This window comes from Nyctereutes procyonoides, unplaced genomic scaffold (assembly GCF_905146905.1).
Source record: "Nyctereutes procyonoides isolate TBG_1078 unplaced genomic scaffold, NYPRO_anot_genome, whole genome shotgun sequence".
Classification (NCBI taxonomy): Eukaryota; Metazoa; Chordata; class Mammalia; order Carnivora; family Canidae; genus Nyctereutes; species Nyctereutes procyonoides.
In genome coordinates this window covers 66,951,463-66,975,899 of record NW_026575146.1, presented here as the reverse complement: position 1 = coordinate 66,975,899, position 24,437 = coordinate 66,951,463, and the positions used below count along the sequence as shown (strand labels likewise).

The window sequence follows — 24,437 nt, the reverse complement described above, 5'->3', positions numbered from 1 at the left end:
GAATATCTTATTAGGTTTGTCCAGTTTTAGTTCTCCTTGACCTCTCCGCTATTCACACTGCTGTGTGTGAGTCTTGGACACATAATCTCTATTTATTAAGATTATTATAGGCATTAGAAATTAAGTATTTTTTATAGCCAGGAATATTTGGCTAAGCTTGTGGTGTAAGCTAAGCAAATCAGCATTTAGCAGGGTGCCAAATAACTCTGGCAGAGAGCCAAAGGAGCATTTGATAGTGAGATGATCATACCCAGAAGGGTGTCCTCCTTCATCACTGTGGCATCTGGCTAGAGACTGAGGACAGGTAAGACCACCTCTTCTATCAGGTGGGATACACCAGTGGGTCTAGGTTTGGCTCCATCCCTTATCAAAACCTGATGGTCATGCTGAGCTTGTGGGGTGTAGCCTTCATAACCCAGAAAATAATTGGTAACTGAGGACAGAGTGCCACAGGTTCAGGTCCTCTGAAAGCCTCCATCTCCAAAAGGGCTCAGTAAGCAGCCAACAGTGGTTGCTCAAAGGGCATGTAATGTGGAGTAAAAAAAGGCAGCTTTCTCTATCAGAAAAGCCTGCAGGTAACTTACTGCCAGCATGAGTAGTACAGATTCTAATAAACATAGGAGGTGAGCACCAGAACTTCCACCACATGGTTGCCAGGAGGCAAGTAAAAGGTGAGCTGCTGTATGGCCATCTGACTTGAATCCAGGGCCTTTTGTTGTAAAGGTCCCCAAAGCAGGCTGATTTGTGGGTGAGTGCACAAATAAACTAGTAGTATTTGTAAATGGAGAATACGTTGCCTTCAGAAGCCACACTCAGTAGGTTGGCCTGCTTGAGACTGATTGGAGCATTCAACTCCTGACTAGAAGTTGCCTTTTAGCAACATCAGGAATAGAGTGGCCCTTAGGTATACTAGATGAACTTAAGACTCACTGAAGTGGCATAACCCTGAACTTTATGGGGATGGGGGCAACAGACCATCTACTCTCTATAAGTGCAACAGTGATTGTTGGTCTTGTATGCCTAGTAAGTTCCCTCACAGGAGGATGTCATCAATGTACTGCTATATATGGGTACCTCAGGACAGCTAAAACTAATTAGGGTTTTGCCAGTAGAGGCTGTATGTGATGGCTGAACTTCAAAGGTATCCCATGGAAAACTGAGTAAAGTGATAAACTGTTGGATTCATCTTTGAGAGTGAATGTGATTGAAAGGTTGTTGAACTAGGCACTGAATGGAACATATAGAACAAAATATTTGCCAGCAGATGACTGGATGGCTTCATTTGTTTCAATTATGTGAGTATAGGAACTTTAATGATGGGACCAAGGTAGCAGTAACTTACCATGAGATGACATTTCTCTGAGGATTCTTAAATATCTATTGTGGTTTCTCAGATGTAAACAAAATGGCTACTTCCTACAAGTTAATGAACCTTACCTAATTTGTATATATATTCTTGGTATGTCTTCAAAATGATTCCTGGCCCTTTTCCAGTTTCTTTTCTCTTATTTGATTCAATTGTGGTTTTGCCTACTGCTTCCTTTTGTTATTTCATTTTTGAATTTACTTTAAAGTTCTCATTTAAATACATGATAAATTTACACAAACACATTTAGCCCCTGCCAGATGCCCGGGGACAGCTGTGGTTACAGCTAGTGAGATGTGTTCTCTGAGACCTAGCCCTGGATCTGAGGCAGGGAGACAATAGACAGCTATTATCTTCTCCAAACATGAGTGCTGCTTATATTGTTATTAAAAAAACATACTGGGGGATCCCTGGGTGGCGCAGCAGTTTGGCGCTTGCCTTTGGCCCAGGGCACGATCCTGGAGACCCGGGATCGAATCCCACGTCGGGCTCCCGGTGCATGGAGCCTGCTTCTCCCTCTGCCTATGTCTCTGCCTCTCTCTCTGTGTGTGACTATCATAAATAAATAAAAATTAAGAAAAAATTTTTAAAAAAACCATACCAAACATGGGCAACTGAAATATGAGAGATTTCAATAAACAATTTATCTGCACTGGAAAAATTTAGAAATTAGAGGCTAAGCCTTGCTCCTCAGTTAAATATGGGTGATAATATCAAGAATGTTGAGAGCATAATAGCACTTTAAACTCTAAATGTTCCTTTGGAATGTTTTCAAATCGAGATTTCCCAATCCTTTTATGGAACCCCAAGCTGAGAATTATGCTGGATTATTCACAGTTTTTCTGTAAACAAAAATGAAGATATAAATTTCCAGAGGGTTCATAATGAAAACAGGCTTGGATCCCAAAATAAAACGTTGGCAAATTGCATCTCAATTGGTAATTGCTGATCCTTTGTGAAAAAAAAAAAACACCAAAGTTTTACTTTTTCCCAAGAATTTCCTGTATTTCAAATAGCTTGCCTGCTTTTTGTTTCTTGAACTGAAGTATTTAACCTAATTGTCAGTATCATAGATCTTTACGTTTTCAATGAAATTTTGGTCTCAAGGATCTTAAGGATGTCTCAAAACACTAAAATGTATATATTAACTATGTGCAGTTTATAGTTGCCAACTACAGCTCTATTAAACAAATCTTTAAAACTTGTCACTTCTTCATGATTTTAGTATGCTTTATGATCATCTATGTTCTACAGGTTACTTGCAGTTACTGGATCAGAAGGGTGGAAAATAGAATGGTGTGCCTCTGGGAACTTTTCCCAACTGTGCACGGTGACATCACACTGACAGTTTGAAATTGGCCATAGTGGGAGTACTTACATCAGAGAACTTGAAAGACACTACAAACCAGGATTTACATATATTACTGAAAGTCCAGACTTAAGAACACAATAGAAAACATGTAAATAATTCAGATTAAACTTAAAAGTGTGTGGTGTATATAATCATTACATTGTACATAGTAAAAAACACCAGAGGAACAAAAATAAGTGGTCTCTTTGTTAATAAAAAAGAAAACAGCCACAATTCATAAAAAAGAAAACAGGCAGTAGATATGAACAGACATTTTATCAAGAAGATACACAGATGACAAATGAACAGAAGCAAAAATTTTTTGACATCATAAATCCTTAGGGAAATGCAGTTAAAATTGCTTCTTGCTTGTTAAAAGGGTAAATTCAAAAGACTGAATGAAAAGACTGATGATGCCATGTACTGGCAAGAGCATGAAAACTGGAACACTTGTGCACTCCTGGTGGGTATGCAAAAGCAAAAGAAATCATTTTAGATCAGTTTGGTAGTTTCTTAATAAGTTAAACATTCAAACATTCACCTATCCTATGACTCAGGCATTTTACTTTGAGTTATAACACAAGAGAAGAGAAAAATACATATATACATATTAAATTATACACAAATGTTCTAGCAGCTTTATTTGCAATGCCAAGACGAGGCACCTAAAGGCCTCTAACAGATGAGTGGATAAACAAATGGTATATCCATGTTAAAGATTCTATGCAGCAATAGAGCAAAATAATTATGTAAGCATCACTGAAGAATCTCAAAATAATTACAAATCATGAAACCAGGAAAAAAAAAACGAACATTTTATGACTCAGATCATATAAAATTCTAGAAAATACAAATTTATTATAAATGAAGGTAACTCAAAGGTTGCCTGTAGAGAGAAAAGACATTATAAAATTACATGAGGCAAATTAGGGGTGACAGACATGTTCACAAATCATGATTATGATCAAGTTTTGTGGGTTTATATGTATGGCAAAGTTAACAAACTGTACACCTCAAATAGGTGCACTATTTTGCATGACAACTATACCTGAATAAAGTTCTACAAGATAGTTCCAAAAAAACCTCAAAAACCCCACAAAACCCTGTACCTCTCTCTCTTTTCATAAAATCAGGTTTGGTAGCCCCATATTGACTCTTTCCTAATGACCTTGGAGGAGGAGCAGCCTTGCCTTAGTGGTAGCAAATATTTATGAGCAATTAAATCTATTTCAAAGTCAACGGGAATGCTGGCTAGGTCACAGAGCTACATTGAGGAACTAAGGGATCTCCTTTCTCTGCTTGTTTTCCTATCTGTGTAGAAATGGCCTTTAGGTGAACATACCAGAAAGGCTATGGGAATCCACAAAACCAATAGTTTATTTTCTTTGACAAAGATCTCAGCCATAAAAGATCCACATACATGGAGATCCTGAGAATTTCTGTGCACAGTGATCCTGCAGTCACAGTCATTGGATCATTTGTTGATGCAATGTTAGAAGAGGCACATGCCATCTACTTTGCTGGAGTCTTCTCTGCTGCAGTGTTACTGTACCAATTATGGTTTCTCCGGGGCCTTGAATTCTCACCATGACACTAGCCTAGTGAATTCTGGGAATTAGGGGACATGGCTCATTCATAGGATCTAGAGTAGAGATTCCCCTGAATACTACTGACCATTATGTGACATCCACTGTGAAAAAGGAAAGTCATGTAGTTTTCAGAAGCACTGAAGGTTGTCACAACTTCCTGACTTTTCACAGTGTTCTCTGAGCCCCCCCCCCCAAAAAAAAAATCCTGATAGCCAGTCCACAAATTAAGATAAGGCCCTGCTGTCTTTCCTAGGAGACCTCCAGTAACAATGTAAATTAGGCCAAAGCTGGAAAGAGCTATTTTCTTTCATCAGACGGTCATCTCTGAGGCACAAAAACACTGGGAACCCCAATAAAGCTGTTTGCTCCTTAATGCTGAAAAGCCCAGCTGTTTTCAATTCACCTCACACAGTGAATAGAACTCCAAGATCAAAGGTGGCTTAAATAATCTCTTTATTATTGCAAAGTCCAATGCAATATTAGGCAGGGAGTTCCCAGGTTGGTGACTTGGAAGACAGGAAAATCCAAGAGGAGTATCACACATAACTAGCACATCCTAGAAAATGTGGTCCTTCTTGGCAAGTTACCAGCAGAACTCAGATTGGGTCCACTGGGCCATGCCCTAACTTCTACAAGAGAAGAGAATGAAGACCCTATAAGGGCTAAGACTAACATGATTTCCCTCCAGCAAAAGGGGAGGCAAAGAGGTCAGCTTCCCTGAGCACATTGCAGGGGTATATAACGTATCTGATGCACACTGTGTGAACCTGCTGAGTGGCAGATGTGACAAAACACTTCCACAAAAACCGAGAGTGACATAAATCTGGCAAGAGCCCTAGACAGGTTAGAAAGCTTAACACAACTCCTTACAGATTCACACATTCTTCAACTAAAGGGAGATCTCCTCACTGTGGATTTTCAGTAGTATGGGCTTAAATTTAGGTAGATGGCTTCTTCACAACTTCTCTCCTCCAGTGTAATTATCTTAAAGGAAACTGCACATCTCTGTACATCTAAGGCCTTTCTCTAGTATGAAGTCTCTGGTGTTGAATGAGGTCAGATTTGGAGCTAAAGGATTTCCCACATTGTCTGCACTCAATAGGCGTCTTTCCAGTATGAACTCTCCGGTGTTGAATAAGGCTGGAGCTTTGGCTAAAGGATTTTCCACATTCCCCACACTCATAAGGCCTTTCTCCAGTGTGAACTCTCAGGTGTTTAACAAGGTTAGATTTACAGCTAAAGGACTTTCCACATTCACTGCACTCAATAGGCCTTTCTCCAGTGTGAACTCTCCAGTGGTTCTTGAGGTTGGAGCTATGGCTAAAGGATTTTCCACATTCCCCACACTCATAAGGTCTTTCTCCTGTGTGGACTTTCCGATGCGAACTGAAACTGGAGCTCTGCTTAAAGGATTTCCCACATTTACTGCACTCATAAGGTCTTTCTCCAGTGTGAAGTCTCCTGTGGTGAATGAGGCTGGAGCTTCGGCTAAAGGATTTCCCACATTCACTGCACTGATGAGGCCTTTCTCCAGTGTGAACTCTCCTGTGGTAAATGAGACTGAAGTTTTGGCTAAAAGACTTCCCACATTCACTGCACTCATAAGGCCTTTCTCCAGTGTGAACTCTCTGATGTTGAATGAGGTTGGACCTTTGGCTGAAAGATTTTCCACATTCCCTGCATTCGTAAGGCTTCTCTCCAGTGTGAACTTTCCTATGGCTATTGAGGCTGTAGCTTTGGCTAAAGGATTTCCCACATTCATTGCACTCGTACGGCCTTTCTCCTGTGTGAACTCTCCGATGAATAATGAAACTGGAATAATAGGTAAAGAATTTCCCACATTCACTACATTCATAAGGCCTTTCTCGAGTGTGGACTTTCTGGTGCTGAATGAGGTTACATCTTCGGGTACAGGCTTTCCCACATTTGCCACATTCATAAAGTCCTTCTCTAGTGATGACTCTCTGGTCCTGAGCAAGTATGTCTGTGCAGCTGAAGGCTTTCTTGCATTCTCCACAGTTGTGATGACTTTTTCCACTGTGAAAGACAGCCTCACACTCATTGTTTGGCTTCTCCCCAGTAGGAGTGACCTGTTGGAGAAATCCCATGCTGGCTAAGAAGTCCTTCCCTGTCTCCTCACTGGGAAAGGGCTTCCCTAACACATGGACTGTACAGTTCTTTATAAATGAACCTCTGTCCACATGACTTCTAACGGGTATCTCTCTAGTGTGCTGACCCTGGTATTGTTGAAGGTTGGCAGCTACAAAGAATTGTTTCCAACATGTATATGGTTTTTCCCCAAGATATGTGCCCTGGTGTTCAGCCAAATGCAAAATGTTTCTCAAGATTGAGCCATGCAGTTCAAAGGGCTGAGCCTTCTGGGGAAATGAACCTGACCTAAGAGTCCCAATCTGTGACACTCCTACAGAAATGCTCTCTTTGGAAGGTACCTCCTCATCTTCCACTCCATGCCAACAACCTGAAAGCAAAGAAGTGATGATGAAATACATGTCAACTTTATTGGGAAAGGGCAAAACTCATTACAAATGTACATCAGACAAATTAAAGAACCAGTATAAGGAACTGCTTCCAGGAAAAGGAAGTTGGGGTTAGGTTTTGGAAGCAGCTGCTTTGTACTACTGGGTCCTCAAGGTCACAGAATTGGGAAGGCCTCACTAGGCACAGGATACAAGGAAAGGGTTGGGCTGGGGTGAACACATCATCTACTGTTAATGCCTTTTTGCACGATTACATCCGCTGGTGACATGTGGTGCTGTGTAGATGTCTATGTCTACACGTAGGAAAATCTGACTGGAACAAAGCAACTGGTTTTAAGAATTAAAAAAAAGATGGGGTGCCTGGGTGTCTCAGTTGGTTAAGCATCTGACTCTTGATTTTGGTTCAGGTTGTGATCTCAAGCTGAGACCAAGCTCCACATCAGGCTCCACACTGGGCATGGAAACTGCTTAAGATTCTCTCTCCCTTTCCCCTCCATCCTCTCTTAAAAAAAAAAAATATTATTGAAAGATATGTGTACACTTAGAACAACAGTGTTGAAAATCACTGTTGAGATAAGAGTGTGAGGAATGAGAAAAAAGGTTCAGAGAGGTGAGGATTAGCCTGGGGCTGGAAAAAGCATAAAAATGATAAGTCAGCAAAGTGTCAAGAAGAGAGAAAGGAAGGTAAAGTCAGCTGTGGCCACCAGCAATGGCACCAAGACACAAGTCAAATATGACAGGTTCTGGTATGATTTGAACAAAGCTCTGATATCACATTCTCCTCCAGCTGACATTCACCTGGGTCAGGCCCTCTCTGGGCCCAAAGTGGAGACTGGCATTATATCCATGCTGTGAAGCACAGGGGATTCTTCCCCTAACCCCAGCTGAGCAATTGCATGGGATCTGGAAGATCCAAATTCTAAGGGTTAGACAGGACAGGTCAGTGGTTAATATTGGCCTGGAACAACTCAGCACACAACAAATCACAGAAAAGATACTATAGAAAGTACCTCAAGGCCCAGCTAGAATGAAGATGGTGGGACAGTAAGCACCAGGAGCTGTCTCCTCACCTGGACCACAAATGCGCTGACAGAATCAGTCTGATGTAACTATTTTGCAACTAGAGTCTAGTGAAGGCTTGCAACATGCTAAATTGCTTTCATTTTTGTCAATTTCAGCTCTCAGCATTGTATAAGTTATCCATCTCCCAACTTGTATAACTCAGAGCAGGTAGTCATGCACATTTTCCTAGAGTAGCTTGCTGGAGCCAGGGTGGGAAATAAGGACCCTGTCCTTCAAGTAACACAGATCTGTGCTCTGATTACTGCTTCTGCTGGTGGAGATGTGACCGGTGGGCAGCCATTGTTGCAAAACCTCTCCTTCGCTGACACAGGCAATTTTACAGGGGATTCAAAGGGCAGACATCTATCCCCTCTCACCACCCTCCCTTCATGTTTCTCTTATTCCCCTGGGGGAAGCAGAAATTCAAGGACTAGGATATTCAAAATCACATATATGGGGGAATATAAAAAAATCATCATACATGATTTTCCCCTTCAGGGAAAGGCACAGTCTCAGAAAAAAACAGAGAAGACTTTAAGTTTACACCTCAGACTCATGTCCAGTAGAGACATCCTACAAGCATTAAACAAACAAATAACCATCTCCAAAAGTCGAAGTTTCAGCAACAACAACAACAAAACACAGTATATACAAAGAACAGGAAAGTTTAACCCATTCTAAAGAAAAAACAAGACAAACTGTCCTCAAAAAAGACTTTAAAACATCTGTCTAAAAGATGCTCAGAGCTAAAATAAAATGTGGACAAGAAAATGTTGCATGACCAAAATAGAAATATCAATAGAAAAAGGAAAAAAAAATCAAAAAGAAATTTTGGAGCTGAAAAGTATAATAACTGAATCAAAGAGGTCACTAGAGGGTACAAAAGCAGCTCTGAGTAGGCAGAAGAAACAACCAGTAAACTTGAAGATATCATATCTGAGGAAAGAAAGAAAAAGCATTGACCAGAGTGAGTAAAACATAAGAGTGAGCAAAATATAAGAACGTGTGGGATACCATCATAAACCAATATATGCAATGTGTTTGTCTAGAAGAGAGAAACAAAAAGACAGAGAGCTTATTTGAAGAAATAATACCTGAAAACGTACCAACTTGACAGAAGATACAAACATTAACATCTAAGAAGCTCAGTGAACTCGAACCAGGATAAAATCTGAGACTCACAGTTGGCACGTTATACTCTACATTTCAAAAGCAAAAGGCAAAGAGAGAATCTTGAAAGCAGCAAGACAGAAATGATTCATCATATACAAAGGATCTCCAAATATTATCAGACTTCTCATCAGAATCCACAGAGGCCAGAGGCAGTGGGGTATATATCCAAGTACTGAAGGAAGAAAAGAATCTTAAAAAAAAAAAAAAAAAAAAAATCTTATATAACAGGCAAAACTGTCCTTCAAAAATGAGAGAGAAACTTAAGACCCTGCATATAAATAAAAGCCAAATGAGTTCTTTGCTACTAAAAGTGTCCCGCAAGAAATGCTAATGGGGGTCCTTCGGGACACTAGGTAGTAACTCAAAGCCATTTGGCCAGGGATGCCTGGGTGGCTTGGCAGTTTAGCGCCTGCCTTCAGCCCAGGGCATGATCCTGGAGTCCTGGGATTGAGTCCCGCGTCGGGCTTCCTGCATGGAGCCTGCTTCTTCTCTGCCTGTGCCTCTGCCTCTCTGTGTCTCTCATGAATGAATAAATAAAATCTTAAAAAAAAAAAAAAAAAGCCATTTGACCAAATAGAGATCTCTGTTAAATATACAATTATAAAAGCTAATAACTTGGCTTTTATAACTCCACTTTTTGTTTTCTATGTTTAAGAAATTAATGCATATGGGATCCCTGGGTGGCACAGCAGTTTAGCGCCTGCCTTTGGCCCAGGGTGCGATCCTGGAGATCCGGGATCGAATCCCACGTCGGGCTCCCAGTGCATGGAGCCTGCTTCTCCCTCTGCCTGTGTCTCTGCCTCTCTCTCTCTCACTGTGTGCCTATCATAAATAAATAAAAATTTTTTTAAAAAAGAAATTAATGCATAAATAACAATTACAGGTCTAAATTTTTGAACACGCAACACACACAAGATGTAATTTCCTGACATCAATAACTAAAAGGGGTGGGGACAGTGCTGTACAGGAGCAGAGTTTAAAAAAAATATGATTGAAGCTAAGCCGGTATAAATTCAAATTATGTGTTATAATTTTATATGTTAAATGAACCACATGGTTAACTAAAAACAAAACAAAACAAAAATCCTCAAGAAACACAAAAAAACCAAAAACCCCAATATAAAGTGCTCTAGAAAGTATACAAGAAAACCCCAACAAATCAAAACATTTCACTACAAAAAAGTCAAATGAACACAAGACAGTAATGTAGAAAATGAGAGACAAAAAAAAACACTACAAGGCAAATAGAAAACAAAGAGCAAAATGATACAAGTACCTCATCAGTAGTTACTATAAATGTAAATAGACCAAACTCTCTAAATCAAAGACAAAATTGGTAGAATGGATAACAGAACATGATCCAGCTATGTGTGGTCCACAAGACACTCACTTTAGACCCAAAGACACAAGTAAATTGAAAGTGAATACTTGGAAAAACACATTCCATGCAAATAGTAATCCAAAGAGAGTAGGGTGGCTATATTAGTATCGGACAATAAACTTTATATTAAAAAAGGTTATGAGAAAAGGAAAATACTATGTATTAATAAAAGTTTCAATATATAAGAAAAGATAAGTTATAAACACTTATGCAACTATAACCAAATAAAGATCTCTGTTAAATTATAGACCATCAAAACCTATGAAGCAAAAATTGATGAAATTGAGGGGAGAAAAAGACAGTTCTAAAATAATAGTTGGAGACATCAATGCCCCATTCTCAATAATATAGAACAAACACACAGAAGCAAATAGAAGACCTGAACAACACAATAACCAACCAGACCTAGCAGAATATACATAATACTCCATCCAACAGCAACAGAATATATATTTGTTTCAATTGCACATGGGACATTTTCCAGGAGAAACCATATGCTCAGCCACAAATGAAGTGTTATTGGATTTAAAAAGACAGAAGTCAGGCAAAGTATCTTTCCAACCAAAATAGATGAAGTTAGAAATCAAAAAGAGAAGGAAAACTGGAAAAGTCACAAATCTATGAAAATTAATCAGATCATTTTTAAACAACCAATGAGTCAAAGAAGACTCACAAGAAAGATTAGAAAATACTTTAGTATTTTAGAGACAAATGAAAAGCCAGTATCAGCAAAAATTATGTGAAGAAGGAAAAACAACACTAAAGGGGGAAATTTATTGCCATAAACACATTAAAAAGAAGAATTTTTTTTTTTTAGATTTATTTATTCATGAGAGACAAAGAGAGGCAGAGACAGAGGCAGACACAGAGGGAGAAGCAGACTCCCTACAGGAAGCTTGATGTGGGATTCAATCCCAGGACCCTGGGATCACGCCCTGAGCCAAAGGCACTCAACCACTGAGCCACCCAGGTGTCCCAAGAAGAAAGATCTTGAATCAACAACTTAACTCTACAACTGAAAGAACTACAAAAAAGAGCCAAGTAACTCAAACCAGCAGAAAAAATAAGGAAAAAAAAAGGAAATAATAAAGATTAGAATTGAGATAAATAGAGACAGGAAAAAATAAAGAAAAATCAACAAAACTGAAAGCTGGTTCTTTCAAAAAGCTATCAAAATTTGGACAAACTTTCGGGGTGCCTGGCTGGCTCAGTCAGTGGTACATGCATGACTCTTGATCTTGGCGTTGTGAGTTTAAGCCCCATGTTGAGTTTAGAGCTTACTTAAAAAAATAAAATCTCTAAAAAAAAAATTGATAAGGGGCACCTTGTAGGCAGTCCACTAAATGTCTGCCTTCTGCTCAGGTCATGATCTCAGGGTCCTGGGATCGAGCCCCATATTAGGCTCCCTGCTCAGAAGTGAGTCTGCTTGTCCCTCTCCCTCTGCTCTTCCCCCAACCTCACTCGTGCTCTCTCTCTCAAATAAATAAAAGATGAAATCCAAAAGTGACAAACTTTTACCTAGATTGGCTTTAAAAAAAAAAAGTTTTTACTATTCAAAATAGTAAAATGAAAAATTATAGTGGGAACATGACTACAATTCTATAGAAATAAAAGACATTATAAGAGAATACTAAAAGGAGACTAAATCACTAATCAAAAACTTCCTTTCAAAGAAAAGCCCTGGACTTGACGGTTTCACTCCTGAGTTCTGCCAACCACTTAATGAAGAACTAACACCATTTTTTAACAAAAAACAGACAAAGCCACTACAAGCAAACTACAGCCCAATATACTTGATGATTCATCGATGTAAAAAATCAACAAAATATACATCATGACCCACTGGGATTTATTTCTAGAAGAAAGGATGCTTCAGCATACAAAAATTAATCAATGTAATGCATTACATTCAGAGAATGAGGAAAAAAATATATAATCATTTCAGCTAATGCAAAAAAAATGTCTATCAAAATTTAACACCCTTTCATGATGAAAATAGTCAACAAATGAAGAACAGAAGGAAACTACCTTAACATAGTAAAAGCAAAAGATTACAACATGGCTAATATACTCAACTGTGATAGACTGAAAGCTTTTTTCCAAGGTCAGGAAGAAGGATGCCAACATTCACTACTACTATTCAAAATGGTATTGGAAGCTCTAGACAGAGGGAAAAAAAAAAAAAAAAAGGAAGAAAGGCACCCTAAACGAAAGAAGTAAAATTACCTTTCCTTGTAAATATATTATACACAAAAAACTAAGCCTAAATAATTAAAAAACTTTTAAAATAAATGAATTTGGGACGCCTGAGTGGCTCAGTGGTTGAACATCTCTGCCTTCGGCTCAAGGTGTGATCCTGGGATCCGGGATGGAGTCCCACATAGGGTTCCCTGCATGGAGCCTGCTTCTCCCTTTGCCCGTGTCTCTGCCTCTCTCTCTCTCTCATGAATAAATAAATAAAATCTAAAAAAATAAAATAAAATGAATTCAACAAAATAACAGGATACAAATATAACATAAAAAACCCAACTGTGGGATCCCTGGGTGGCGCAGCGGTTTGGCGCCTGCCTTTGGCCCAGGGCACGATCCTGGAGACCCGGGATCGAATCCCATGTCGGGCTCCCGGTGCATGGAGCCTGCTTCTCCCTCTGCCTATGTCTCTGCCTCTCTCTCTCTCTCTCTCTCTCTCTCTCTCTGTGACTATCATAAATTTAAAAAAAATAAATAAAAAAAAAACCCAACTGTATTTCTATACACCAATAATGAACAATCTAAATAGGAAATGTAGAAAGCAATTCCACTTATAATAGTATTAAAGAATAAAATACTTAGAAATTAACAAAAAAAGTAAAAGATATGAACACAAAAAAACTATAAAACATTGCTAAAAGGAATTAAAGAAGACATTAGTAAGTGGAAAGACTTCTAGATTCGAGATCTGAACAATACTGTTAAAATGTCAACACTACCCCAAACCATCTACAGATCCAATGCAATTCTTATCAAAATTCCAATTTTTTTTGTAGTAATAGAAAAATAGAAAAATTCACATGGAATCTCAAGGACACCAAACAGCCAGAACAATCTTGAAAAAGACTAAAGTTGGAGGAGTCACATTTCTTGATTTAAAATTTTACTCCAAAACTATCATAGTCAAAACACTGTGATACTGTCATAAAGACAAATATAGACCAATGCAATAGAATAAACCCTTCAGAAATAAACTCTTTTTTTTAAATTTTTATTTATTTATGATAGTCAGAGAGAGAGAGAGAGAGGCAGAGACACAGGCAGAGGGAGAAGCAGGCTCCATGCACCGGGAGCCCGATGTGGGATTCGATCCCGGGTCTCCAGGATCGCGCTCTGGGCCAAAGGCAGGCGCTAAACCGCTGCGCCACCCAGGGATCCCCAGAAATAAACCCTTGCATATATGGTCAAATGATTTTCCACAAGGAGGCCAAGACCATTCAATAGGGAAGATTCATTAGGCTGACATTAAGACTACTACTGATCCTGAATCCTTCCCTGTGAAGGTTTGAAGCAGCAGGTGGTGTGGCAATAAAAAGAAATAGGCATGCACTCAGTCCAGCCCTAGAAACCATAGCACCTACCCAGGGATTGGGGAAAGCAGCAGTATCTATTGTTCAGATGGGAGACAGAACTGTCCCTGTGGAAAAGAAAAAGGCAGAAACTTGCCCAAGGCACAGGGGCGGGTGTGAGGGCCTTACCTAGAGAGGATGTGAGTACAAAGTTCTCCAGCATCACATCATGGTACAGGCATCTCTGATCCTCATCTAAGAGATCCCATTCCTCCCAGGAGAAATAGAGGGCCACATCCTCAAAAGTCACACTTCCCTGCCAAGACAGAGACAGATGAAACCAGGAATGGCCTCACTCCTGAATACCCATATCCCTACACATCTACCCCATGTCCTTCTTCCTCCCAAGACCCCCAAATCAGAAGACATACCAGACTCTGGTGTCACTGCTGTCTGCTCTTTCCTTATATTCTTATCAACTGCTGTGTTCACTCTGTATCCCACTCTTTAACCAGATGGAGTGTTTTATGATCCAGGTAAGATCACCTCCCTCTGATCCAGACCTTCCTTTGCCTCCAGATAGATGCCTAACCTCACAGGCAGTTATTCCAAGCTTGACTCTGGCCCACTGCTAGTTTGTTCTCACCAGAAAGAAAGGAGGCCTGCAGTTACCTGAATGGACTTAGCCTCATCTCTGAACAGTTCCATATACCGACACCTGTTTTTGTAATAAGCTTTCACATCTCTTTCCTTTGATGGCCCCAAATGGGAACCTCTTCATAAAAAACTCAGGCCTAGACTTGACCCTAAACTAGGATTTTTCAGAGGCCCCAAAATCAAGCGCTGGGAAGAATGTCAGGTGAAGAATTTCATGATACCACAAATCTGGACAAAATGTGGGACAGGACCAGCGAGGGACTGGAACACCTCCACTTACCTGTGTAGGTTCCAAAAACACTTCTGCAACCATGGAAACCTGTGGGAAGAGGCAGGTCTTCGAGGGGTGTGGCCATGGCGACTTTCCAGGGGCTCAGGCCTTCCCTGTGTCCCTGCGGGGCACCAGAGCCAGGTAACCTCGGGCAGATTGGCCAACCTCTGTGCTGGCTCTCAACTAGCTGTGTCCTTGGAAAATGACTCACTGCCTACTCACCCCCACCCCCGCCCCATGTCCCATCACCCCTATAATCGGTTCTACTGAGCGGACTCTGAAAGCTATCTCAAACCTTAACGGAGACCATTGGTCCCAGGACCCTCGGAACAAAGGTACCGCACCTCCACCCTCCAGTTCCGGCGTGACCCCGCTTCACGTTCCCTGTTCCCCGACCGCAGAGTCTTCCCGCCTCAGGCCCCCAACCCGCAGCTCCTGCCCCAGCCCCAGGCCGCCCCTCCCCTGCAGCTCGCTCCCGCACGCCAGCACGCCCGCGCTAACACACGAGGCCCCCGCCCACCTGCGCCTCTCTGTCCCGGATACTCGGGCCGGGGCCGCAGGCACGCGAGCAGGCGCCCCGCGGTCGGGCCTTGAGGGTTTGGGTGGGGGGAGGGCGACGAGGACCCGGGGAACTAGCGTTTACCTGCGCCGGGTCCATGGGCGCGGGCGCCGCCATCGGACTCGGGGGACGGAGTCAAATGATGACAGCTGAGCGACCCGGCCGTCCCGGGCACCGAAGTCTCCAGGCCGGCCTCACAGGCAGCGAATGTTCCCGACCCTAAGCCTTCCTTGTCCGTCGCCCGAGTCCCAACCCGTATTCCGGATCGTCGGACGGAGCCCAAAGACCCTGGAACCGCTAAAATGACCGCCACGGAAACGACGGAAGCCCCGCCTCAAGACGTTGTCCTGACGGAAACGTCCCCTTTCTGGATTTTCATTGGAGTATTACTGCTGCCGCTCAACGCAAAGCCTTCTGGGTAATGTAGTTCCAATGGCAGGGCAGGTCTGAAAGAGGAGCGCCCAACACCAAAAACTCCCAGAGCAATGGTCGAACAGCAAAAGCGAGGCCTACGGGAAATGACCCTCCTATACTTCTAGGGTGGGGGAAGGACTTCGCTCCTTTTTTTTTTTTTAAGAGTTTATTTATTTACTCACGAGAAACAGGGACAGAGACACAGGTGGAGGGAGAAGCAGGCTCCATGCAGGGAGCCTGACATGGGACTGGATCCTGGGTCTCCAGGATCAGGCCCTGGGCTGAAGGCAGCGCTAAACCGCCAAGCCACCTGGGAATGCCCGACTTCCCTCCTTTTTTTTTTTTTTTTTTTTTTTTAAGTTTTATTTATTTATGATAGTCACAGAGAGAGAGAGAGGCAGAGACATAGGCAGAGGGAGAAGCAGGCTCCATGCACCAGGAGCCCGACGTGGGATTCTATCCTGGGTCTCCAGGATCGCGCCCTGGGCCAAAGGCAGGCGCCAAACCGCTGTGCCACCCAGGGATCCCCGACTTCACTCCTTCTTAAAGGGGTGGGCCAACTTCTGGGAAGTCTTAAGCGCCCTCAGCGTCTTTGGTGCTCCTGATCACTGAGGTGTTTCAGACTCTATGAAGCCAACTCTAGTGGATAGCCACTGATAGCTGGAAGCGAATAAACATTATCTTACTGCCCTTTAAACGAATGCAGGCTGAAGTGTTAAAGTCACTTTTGTGAGCTTCAGTTGGTTGGCTCAGGGACAAAGAAAAGTACTTGACCGTTTTTGGTGTTTGTCAATAAAATTGCATTCTGAAGCTTTTGGTCACAAATATATCATTTGAGGGGCACCTGGGTGGCTCAGTCGGTTAAGCATCGGCCTTTGGCTGAGGTCATGTTCCCAGGGTCCTAGGATAGAGCCCACCCTCGCCTCCCTGCTCAGCAGAGAACAAGCTTCTCCCTCTGCCTCAGCCTCTCCCTGACCCCTGCTTGTGCTCTCCTGTGCAGTGCATGCTCTCTCTCAACTAATAAGTAAAACCTTTTAAAAAAATGATACTTAATATTTTTAATGCAGCCCAATTAAAATATTTAATACATAAATTATATAGAGGAAGGTGTCCTGACAATTTTCAGTATCCCTATTAATTTGATAACAGACAAAAATTCTGGCAAATTTTATGAAAAAGCATTTTAGGAGGAAAACAACTGTAAACACATATTAAATGCTCATCTCATATATGTTTATGAAAACACAGGTTAAGTGATATTTGATATTTCACCATTAAGGTACATAATTTTCTCTAATTTCTTATATGGTCAAATTTTTACTATGGGTCTCCCAATAAATATTTTATCATCCTTTGTGTTTATAAAAAACAAAAGTGAATTAAATACAATTACTATTATTATAATATTATAATATTATTTAATTACTAGAGTTCTGTAAGTGGACTAAAAATTTCAAAATATTTCATAAATCTAGGTATAAAATGTCAAAGATTATATATTATATTCTAATCATTTACAGTTTAACCCTCACTTTTAACTCATATTGAATTTTATTGTTAGGACCTAAAATTTTTAAAATGAGGAATCTTTTATTTTTATTTATTTGTTTGTTTGTTTATATTTTAAGTATAAATGCTGCCAAAGCGAGCACTATATTTTAAGGAATATCTTAAATAGAAACTTTTCCTGCAATTGCATTCCACTGGTAAACATTATATTAAGCAAATGATAAAATTTTAAAGTAACATTGGAATTAAGAATTTGGGAAAGAAACTAACTGAATTTTGATACACATAAAACCCTCTGGTGGGATCAGAGGTTATGAGAGAAATCCTCCAAGCAATGATTTGTATTCTGAGTACTTCAGTGAGTGTATTTTATAGAGCTAATGAGAAAATGATTAACTAGGACAGGAGGGCAAGTAAGAGAGAAGGCACTGTATATTTCTAAGTAAACCAAATGCTTCTCAGCCCACACTGCTGACAAGAGTGCTCACCTCATAGATATAGAGGAGATATGGGGAGCAGCAGATAGCTTCAGAGAGCAATGTGTACTCCAGTGTCACACACACACACACACACACACACACACACACACCTTCTACAGAACTTTCCTGGAAGATACTCTAATTTACACAATAGCACTTAAAATAAAAAGAGGGGTGTCTGTGTGACTTAGTTTGTTGAGCCTCCCACTCTTGATTTTGGCTCAGGTCATGATCTTGGGACTGTAGGATTGAGCCCTGTATCAGGTTCTGTGCTCAGGGCAGATTCTGCTGGTCCCTCCCTCCCTTCTCTTTCTCTCTCTCTCTCTCTCTCAAATAAATAAATAAAATATTTTAAAAGATAGGGAAGCACATTTAGGGTAAAAATAAATTGAATTAATCAATGAAGCAAACTAAGTTAAGAGAGAAGGGAAAGAGCCAAATTATTTTAAATTGTGAAATGAATTTAGAGAATTAATAGATCAGTTGACTTTATGTGAAAATGAACAGTTTGTATTACCTAGACCTCAACTGAGCCTGAGAATCCTAAAACTACTGTGGTTACTGATCCCATCTGTCCACTAAGGACTGCAGTTATTCAGAGAGAATAAAGCTCAGCTCTTCTCTGCTCATAAGTATTCTATGGACAACTTAATTAAAAGCACCCAGCTGGTTAGAGTTTTGAATGCTGGAGTAATAAACCACTTTATTTTTTTTAAGATTTTATTTATTTATTCATGAGAGACACACAGAGAGAGGTAGAGACACAGGCAGAGGGAGAAGCAGGCTCCATGCAGGGAGACCAATGTGGGACTCGATCTCGGGTCTCCAGGATCACGCCCTGGGCCTAAGACAGGTGCCAAACTGCTGAGCCACCCAGGGATCCCTAAACCACCTTATTAATTATGGGTGGGCAGGTGGAGTAACTCCCAGAGTGCCCTTTGATGCAGAGGCCCTGTGAGCACAGATAGGTTAATATATCACTAAATGAACAGGAATATCAGGGATCCCTGGGTGGCGCAGCGGTTTGGCGCCTGCCTTTGGCCCAGGGCGCGATCCTGGAGACCCGGGATCGAATCCCACATCGGGCTCCCAGTGCATGGAGCCTGCTTCTCCCTCTGCCTGTGTCTCTGCCTCTCTCTGTGTGACTATCATAAATAAATAAATTAAAAAAAAATGAACAGGAATATCAAGCACTTTTTAAAAGTGCAGTTTTTGAGTCACTTTTCCTTTAAAGAGACTTATTTCTGTACAGAGGAGCTAGAAGTCTCCTACTGTTTACTGAGGGTAGAAATTCTGGAGATGCTCTATTACAGACCAGTTAGGCACACTAGTTCCCAGAGATGAAGAAAGCAAATGCCAGCACCACCAAGTATTAGTGGGTGGAAGCTGACAAATGTTATCTCTTTGCCCTTCATGTATCTACAGAGAAGAGTCTTAAGGAAAATATTTTCAGGGTCAGTGGGTTTGTCAGTAACAAGGTAGAGATCACAGGACACAGAAAAGATGGAGGGGTAATGTCTGGCAGTCCCAGAAAAGCTGAACAGGGCAACAGCGTTTCTCAAAATCCCTTAGAACACTAACAGCCTGCCTCTGGTTATGTGTGTTGGTGTTCTAGCCTCAGCAGGCAGAATGGTTTCATCTATACACTGTTTCCTATGGGACACAGGGTATGATGGGGTGGCTTCTATTCCTTCTGAGAGTTTAATAGTTATTTGAAAAGAATAGCTACTTACCAAATTGCTGTCTGATGTCAGGACAGTGACTGCAGGGGCAACATCCACACAGGTGTAGAAAGGGGTCATCTGGACAATAAGATAAAGGGCTGAGATTCCATGAACTCACCTCGTTGCCCGGAAATAATTATCATTTCATCTGTAACTGCATTGACACTATCTGCAAGGGATTTGAGATTATCTCTGAAAAACACCTGTGATTTGTGCATAACACTGACAGCTCTTAACATTTATTAGTAAAGTTATCCAAGAGGGTGAGGTGAACAGAAATAACTAAAGGAGTCTTACTTTAGGTGTCTAAAAAAATAAGGTATCATGGAAGGTCAGCAGAAGACACTGAAGTTTAGGAAGCAAAAGAATGAGCAGAATATAAACTCCATGTTTGGTTCCTGCCTATACTGAGTGTATTTATTCCATCCCCCAAAATTATTGGTTTTCACTCCTAGAAACTGAGACAATGGCCTTGAAGTGAGCAAGAGAAAGCAGCAAGGAAAAGTTGCCAGAGGGCACTTTTGCTCTAGTACACATGTGGGAAGTAACTACTCTGTGCCATTGACTTTTCTAAGCGATCAAGATAGAAAAGGAAACCAACTAAGCAAAGAATCCCTCATAAAGCTTACATTCTGGTTGAGGATGACAAACAGAAACACAGGTCATTTTGCGATCATTCTAAAAAGTAATGGTGCTGTAGAAAATGAATATGGATGGGACACCTGGGTGGCTCAGTGGTTGAGCATCTGCCTTTTGCTCAGGGAGTGAGCCCGGGGTCCTGGGACAGAGTCCCACACTGGGGAGCCTGCTTCTCCCTCTGCCTGTGTCTCTGCATCTCTCTGTGACTGTCATGTAAGAAAAATTTAAAAAAAGAAAATGAATATGGAGTGAGTGGTGAGTGGTAACTAGAATAGTAAGGGGAGGGGGCCTCCCGAACTAGAGGGTCTTTGACAAAGACCTGAAAGTGAGAGGCTGAGCCAGGTGTATATCTTGTTTTCAGGCAGAAGAAAACAGCCAAGGCAAGGCCCAGAGGCCAAGAGCCTAGCTGGCTTGTCCAGGGAAAAGCAAGCAGGGAGATGTATCTAAACTAAAGCCATGCTCTTAGGAGAGGGTTGAGAGAGAAAGTTAGAAGGGCAACAAGTGCTGAAATGTACAGGTACTGCAGGGGAAGCCAGAGCCTGTACAAGGCCTTGACCAGAGGCAGTATGCTGCCACTCTACTGAAAACGTAATGTGGAAGGAACTGTGAGGAAGCACAGGAACCATTTAGAAGATTCTCCGTGTAAAATAATGATACTTCTAAAAGAAAAAAAGATAATGATGGTTCTGACTTGAAGGGAGCAGGGTCGGCGATGAAAAGTGGCCAAGCCCTGGTAAATTCTGAAAGTGAAGCTAATAGGAAGCCTATGGGACAGAAAGGAAAAGTAAAGATAGGGTTCAAGGGTGGGTCTGGGAATTTTTGCCTGGGTCACTGGATTACGAGTTGCTATCAAAAGGAATAGGGAAGGGTGAATTTGGAGTTGGTTTTTAGGAAAGATCAGGAATCTGTTCATGAACCTGTTCAGTCTTAGGTGCCTACCGGACACCTAAGGATAATGTCAAGCAGAATTAGCTGGAAGGCTGAAATTTGGAAGTAGAAACTGGCAGAATACATAAATTTTAGAACTGTTAGTTCACAGATGGTTACGTCAGTCATAAGACAGGGGGAGATCCCACAGAAATGAAATAAGAATTCAGGACACGAACACAGGGAGTGCACAAAATACCCCTGAGAAACCATTGCACAAAAGTAAGAGACATGGAAGAAGCAGGAAGCATATTCATCTAAGGAGTGAATGGGCAGGGTATCACTTACTTATGGAGAAGACAATATTTAAGTGCAGCTTGTAAAAGAGAAAAATGCAGGGGATCCCTGGGTGGCTCAGCAGTTCAGCGCCTGCCCAGGATGTGGTCATGGAGTCCCCGGATCGAGTCCTGGGATCAAGTCCTGTATCAGACTCCCTTCATGGAGCCTGTTTCTCCCTCTGCCTGTGTCTGCCTCTCTCTGTATGTATCTCATGAATAAATAAATAAAATCTTTAAATTAAAAAAAAGAGAAAAATGCAGCACTGGTAAATCAAATCAAATAATAGATTTGATCAACTGTAGGATCAGATTCAGATGGGTTTTCTTCTGGAAGTTCTATCCTTTGTGCATCTGCTGTGTAGAGCTGTTTGGGTGTGCATGCAGGTATTGTATTACAGCTTTTCACAGCAGGTTGAATTTTCAATCCCTTGAGAGCAATTATGTCTATCCTAACATGGCTTTTAAAGGATTTTTCTCTTTTTTAAAAAAAAATTTTATTTATTCATGAGAGAAAGACAGAGAGAGAGAGAGAGAGAGAGAGAGAGGAGGCAGAGACATAGGCAGAGGGAGAAGCAGGCTCCCAATGCAGAACTCTATCCTGGAACTCTGGGATCACGATCTGAGCCAAAGACACGTTCAACCACTGAGCCACCTGGGTGACCCAAGGATTTTTCTTTTTTGATATATTACAGCTATATTCTGGTAAATATTTACCTGGTATAGATATTTCCATCCTTCAGCTTTGTGATTTCCTCTGCTTCATGCTTAATAGTATCTTTCAAAACTCACAGGACAGAATTTTGTTTGATTTGACTATGACTATATAGAACATACCAATGTGGCTATGCTTTTTTATTCTCATTTCACAGGATATTGTCTTTATGCAGGAGAATCGACCTGTAGTGTAGATTTAAACTGATTAATATGGATGGGACGCGTGGGTGGCTTAGTTACAGTTCTTAATTGCTCCATGTATGCATACTATGAAGCATAGATAGATATAGATCAAGGTGGCCAAAGTAATTGTGAAATTACAACAGAATATGGAAAATGCTTTTGTTGGTTATATCTGATGCTTCAGTTGTCCATTTAATCCCATACCAACCACTCACTATTTGTTATATAATGCCTGTAAATTTAATTGTCTGATTATGTGATGTTGTCTGGCAAGGGACTGCTTAAGAATGATTGTCAGTTCCTTCAAGCTCCCCTCTTCCAGAACTCCGGTGCTACCTCCAGCTGGTGGTCCTGCACACTCAGTGGCAGCATCTCCATGGGGTTGGCTGATGGAGCCTGTGTGCTCTAAGGCAGCAAATTCTGTCAGAAAACTTCCACTGCTGCATGGAGGGCACATGTATCTTCAATGGGACTTGAAATTCTGGAGAACTGCCTTTGTGAAAAACTGGCAGTAATTTCTTTAAATTCCATCTCTTAGTTTTCCATGGGAACATCAAGACACCATGAACAACTTTAGTAACACAGAGTTTGACTGCCATTTCCTCAATGAAGGCTTTACTGCCAAGGACCTTCTGGACCAAAAAATTAATGAAGTTTCATCTTCTGATGATAAGGATGCATTCTATGTTGAGGACCTGGGAGACATTCTAAAGAAAGAGCTGAGATGGTTAAAAGATCTTCCTTGGGTCACCCCCTTTCTATGCGTCAAATACAATGATAGGAGAATCATAGTAAAGACCCTAGCTGCCACTGGGACAGGATTTGACTGTGCCAGCAAGACTGAAATACAATTGGTACAGAGTCTCGGGGTGCCTCCAGAGAGGATTATCTATGCAAATCCTTTCAAGTGAGTGTCTCAGAATAAGTATGCTACCAAAAATGGAGTCTAGGTGATGACTTTTGATAGTGAAGTTGAATTGATGAAAGTTGCCATGGCCCATCCAAAGGCAAAACTGGTTTTGCAGATTGCCATTAATTATTCCAAAACAGCCTGTCACCTCAGTGTTAAATTTGGTGCCACCCTCAAAACCAGCAGGCTTCTTTCGGAATGAGTGAGAGGCCTAAATATTGATGTCTTCGGTGTCAGCTTCTACATGGAAGTGGCTGTACTGATCTTGAGACCTTTGTGCAGGTCATCTCTGATGCCTGCTGTGTCTTTGACATGGGAGCTGAGGTTGTTTTCAACATGTGTCTGATATCGGTCATGACTTTCCTCGATCTGAGGATGTAAAGCTTAAATATCCCTAGTGTCATCAACCCAGCACTGGGCAAGTATTTACCATCAGACTCAGGAGTGAGAATCATAGCTAAGTCTGGCAGATATTATGTTGTATCTGCTTTCTTGCTTGCCATTAATATCATTGCAAAAAACTCACATCAAAGGAAAAGACAAGGGGTGCCTGGGTGGCTCAGTTGGTTAAGCATCTGCCTTTGGCTCAGGTCATGATCCCAGGGTTCTAGGATGGAGCCCCACATCAGGCTCCCTGATCGGTGGGGAGTCTGCTTCTCCCTCTCCCTCTGCCTCTCCCCACCACTCGTTCTCTCTCTCTCTCTGTCTCAAATAAGTAAATAACATCTTTTTTTTTTTAATGAAAGGACAGACGTGCTTTGATAATGAGTCAAGTGAGGAAACCTTTATGTAACTTCATGAGTGACGGAGTATATGGGACATTTAATTGCATCCTTTATGATCATGCATTGTGGAGCCCCTTCTGCAGAACAGAGATGAGAAGTATTATTCAACCAGCATATGGAGACTGACATGGGACAGCCTTGATTGCATGCACTGTTGAGTGCTGTGATTTGCCTGAGATGTATGTAGGAGATGAGATGCTCTTTGAAAAATGGGTGCTTACGTTGTTGCTGATGCTTCTACTTTAAATGAGTTCCAGAGGTCAACTTCCATTATGTGATATCAGGGCCAACATGGCAACTGATGCAGCAAGTGACTTCTCACCTGAGGTGGAGGAGCAGGATGTCAGTACTCTACCTGTGTCCTGTGCTTGGAAGAGAGGGATGAAGTGTCCTTCTGTTCTCTCTGCTTCAGCTAGCATTAACATGTAG

The 24,437-nt window shown here is 41.4% G+C and overlaps 1 protein-coding gene and 1 pseudogene across 1 annotated transcript; one reads left to right on the top strand and one right to left on the bottom strand.

Moving 5' to 3' along the window:
* Positions 1-2,974: 2,974 nt before the first annotated feature.
* Positions 2,975-15,747, bottom strand: ZNF211 (zinc finger protein 211). The gene is made up of 4 exons (XM_055311785.1): positions 15,531-15,747; positions 14,897-14,935; positions 14,149-14,275; positions 2,975-6,785 (listed from the first exon to the last, which is right to left on the bottom strand). The coding sequence occupies exons 1-4, from the start codon at positions 15,561-15,563 to the stop codon at positions 5,320-5,322; spliced, it is 1,665 nt and encodes a 554-aa protein (XP_055167760.1). The 5' UTR covers positions 15,564-15,747; the 3' UTR covers positions 2,975-5,319.
* Positions 15,748-22,876: 7,129 nt separating this feature from the next.
* On the top strand, positions 22,877-24,437 carry LOC129500041 (ornithine decarboxylase-like; annotated as a pseudogene).